Source organism: Monopterus albus, unplaced genomic scaffold, assembly GCF_001952655.1.
Source record: "Monopterus albus unplaced genomic scaffold, M_albus_1.0 scaffold357.1, whole genome shotgun sequence".
Taxonomy (NCBI): domain Eukaryota; kingdom Metazoa; phylum Chordata; class Actinopteri; order Synbranchiformes; family Synbranchidae; genus Monopterus; species Monopterus albus.
In genome coordinates, this window is record NW_018128237.1 from 87,426 (window position 1) to 91,195 (window position 3,770).

The window sequence follows — 3,770 nt, forward strand, 5'->3', positions numbered from 1 at the left end:
TATATATATATATATAGTGGGTATGTGTGTACAGGTCTCTATTTATAAGTACCTTATTTTTATCTCGTTTTCAAATGATCATTCCTTTTTCTTTACACATTACTTCTTTACTTTCTGTTCTCAGCCTTATGTTTACTTGCCCACTGCTGCCTAACATAGGACATGTACATACACACTGAGCCGCTGTACCAGAGCCAAATTCCTCGTGTGTCCGACACACCTGGTCAATAAAGCTGATTCTGAATTCTAATAGTGAAACAAGAGTCTGCGTTAAATATTAACACGTATACGTAAATACGCTGCTTTGTGATTTAAATGTAAACCGAATACACAACTTGCTTACCAGAATTTCAACGAAGTCTTTGACGACAGTCTAACAAGCATTTAAACTCCTCTCAAAGTAAATGACTTTTAAAATGTGAGATTTTCTAACGGACGTTCAGATGTCGCGGAGTATGCGCTGTCTCGCCGGCAGCTAGTTCGCAATTAGCTTACTTACCTGCGCAGCTTCTGGATCTTGTCCTGGTACTTGCTGTAATACGGGTTCGCCTCCAGCTCCGGCTCCTTCCGCACGGAGAAGGCTCGGAAATGCACCGGGACCAGACCGGGGATCAGCGTCCTAATACCGGTGGCCCTAACCGCTAGCATCCCCCGGTACAAACATGACATTTGTAGCATGGCCGCCGCCATCTTCCCATCGCTCCCGTGCCACATCTATAATGTTCCGGCGGGGAACAAATTTTATAAAATTGTTCTGCAGCAAGAAACTTAATGTAATGATAAACCGAATACAATATTATCTCAGAAGATGAGCTTTTAAATCCATGCTCATTATTGTTGTGCTCTAAGAGCCTCTGCTCTTCTGGTTTCAGACTTTCCAGCAGAGGTTGAACCTGGCTGCTCCCATTCAGACACCAGGATTAGTGAGGTCCAGCACTGATGCTGGTAAATCAGCTGTGAATATTGTCCTGAAATATAACCAGCAGAGGTCACTACAGACTTTCATCAAAATCTGCTTGACTGTACCTTCTTAAAAGCAGCATTTGGTACATTATAACCCTCAGTGGCATCTGAACACTGTGGATCATTATTTGCGTGCACAAACAGCTCACGCTGACAAATACAGTAATTATAGAGAACAATCAGTATCATGTCCGCATGCTCTCGTCTGTTCTGTATTCATAAACACACACTGGGGTTTTTTGCCTGTGTGTGTGCTCTAATAGACGCCATGCTGACTGTACATTTACAGAGATGTGTGTTTCTCTTGTGGGCATCTGAGTGCTGCAGTGTTTACCTTCCATAGCCAATCACTTTTCAATCACTAGTCAATAAACAAAGCAGCTGGGGGTTGTTCACTTACCATCTGGGCCCACAGAGGTGATGGTGGTGTCTAATACGCATGTACTGATGTGTGCACGTACGGTAGCTGTATCACATAAACAGTACATGTATACATACACAAATGTTTTATAGAAATACAGTTCAAACTTTAATCTTTAGAAATTAAGATAATCCTACAGATCCTACAGTGGGCTCGATCATGTTTAGAATTCATAATAAAATTGTTTGAATATTGTAAATCTGCAGAATCACTTGTTACAATATTGGAGACTTGAAATGTATGAATCAGTACTAAAACAAATGATATGACTGAAATACTGCATGTACTGTATAAAATGGAGTGTGTGCAACGATGCAGCAGTAATATGTCTGCAGTGATAATTTCCCCAATTTAAAGTTATTTGTTTTGGAATTGTTTTGAATAAGAGTAATTGTTTAAAATGCTATGGCCAGCATAAAGGACTTTACCTCATAGTGCGAGGATCTTCACAAACATCACTGAACTAAGCAAACGTTTAACTGCATAAGGTGAACAACTTCAAATGTCTTGTTGTCTAGTGTGAGCCTGTGTGTGACAGTTACAGAACATCTTGGGCTGTGATCATTGATGGTTCACGCCCTCTCCTTTCAGCCAGTGTTGGTGCACTGTTCAAGGTAAATCCTTATCCAGAACCTTCTATCTAATCTGCTGGGCGGGGCTCAACAACATGTATACCAACAATAAGTCATTTTCAGTTTTAGTGGCCATTCTACCAGGATAGTGATCAGTGACTATGTCTGCTCAGATCAAACGTGGCTCCTCAGTAGTGGAGCGGTGTATGTGGCTTCAGGCATTTTTAAAACCTGTATTCCTTCCTGTCTGCAGGACATCGGTGGTGCCTGCCGAGGTGTGAAAACTGGCTCCATGATCTCTTTTACACCTCAACTGGGATCACTATTTGAACTGACCTTCTAAACATCTGTTGTGAATCAAATGGTCAGTTTTAAATGGTTTGATTTAACAAAGGACTTCCTTTGTTGTTACCGTGATACATGTATTGGTATTGGTGAATCAGCTCTTTCCCAGGTACAGCACAAGATTTTAACACAAAGCAGCAGTTAGTTGAAAAAACGATAACTTTGTCCAGGTAGAAAACTTAAACCAGTTTAGCCTGTGTTGTACCCTGTACTTTTTACCATACAGACTCTGAGAGACGAGGCAGTCCAAGTAACTTCAAAACAGTGCTGATTTATTCCATGAACACAGGTAAAAATTAACATTACACGCTCAGGTATCTTGCACCTCCAAACTGCACGCAGGCAGATGTAAGATGAAAGACCCTGAACCCACCAGGCCTATACATTATATCCCCTCGGTTGGGCTAGCCCCATACTACACAGAAACGCCAACCGAGACGTCTCTGTTACCAGCTTTGCAGCTGGTCATAGCAGTAGTCAAAACATGAAGCAAATCAATGTGTCTGTTGGTTGAGTGGCATGCTGGTTCAGTTGTCTTTTTCGAACAGGTACCAGTTAATGGCCTTCTAGTCCCTTTTGGGAAGTTAGCAGGGTTTTTTCCACTCATGGCAAGCAATGCTACAAATAACAAAGTGTTGGATTGTCTACCAAATCAACAAGGAGCGGCGACTTTTTTTTTTTCTTGGTGTTTCCACTGTAGTATTTTCTTGATTAGCACTCTGACTAACCGTATTGCAATGATACTTCGTGACTGAACTTCTGTTGAAAGTGTGTATACGGAATTGCAAATTAAACTAGAGAAATGCATTTCCTGTCGAAAATGTGTGTGGATGCTGTGATGCTGAAGGATCACCCTGAAAATGCCTGAAATCAATTGCTGAAACAGCTGAAGGATGAGTAGAAATTGCTGAATTTCTTTGTTAAAATAGTTGAGAAGAAAAGACTGAAAATAAATAAAAATCAAACACTGACGTGGAACAACACTCCAAAAACCAACAAAACCAGGTACAAGGTCAGAAAACAAGTCAAATGTGTCTTGGCTATGTTGCAGAAGGAACATCTTTGCCCAAAATTCCATCACAAAAAGTCAAAACACCACTGATAGAAAGGATGAGACTGGCAATATTCCACATTTATGTTTTTAGTTACACACCACTTAACCAACAGACATACACATTCACACGTTGATTTGCTTCATGTTTTGACTATTGCTAGAGCCAGCTGCAAAGCTGGTGAGAGAGACGTCTCGGTTGACGTTTCTGTGTAGTATGGGGCTAGCCCAGCCGAAGTGATAAAAATGTATAGGCCTGGTGGGCTCAGGGTCTTTCATCTTACATCTGCCTGCGTGCAGTTTGGAGGTGCAAGATATCTGAGCGTGTAATGTTAATTTTACCTGTGATCCTTTGAATAAATCAGCACTGTTTTGAAGCTACTTGGACTGCCTCGTCTCTCAGAGTTAGCATGGTAAG

General features: G+C 41.2%; 1 protein-coding gene across 1 annotated transcript in view; it reads right to left on the minus strand.

The window, feature by feature from the left end:
• Nucleotides 1-882, minus strand: part of atpaf1 (ATP synthase mitochondrial F1 complex assembly factor 1) — a 6,376-nt gene extending 5,494 nt beyond the window's left edge. Inside the window, exon 1 of the mRNA XM_020625529.1 lies at nucleotides 500-882. Coding sequence (XP_020481185.1) covers nucleotides 500-714 — 215 coding nt within the window. The 5' untranslated portion in view covers nucleotides 715-882. The remainder of the gene's footprint in view (nucleotides 1-499) is intronic.
• Nucleotides 883-3,770: the final 2,888 nt, after the last annotated feature.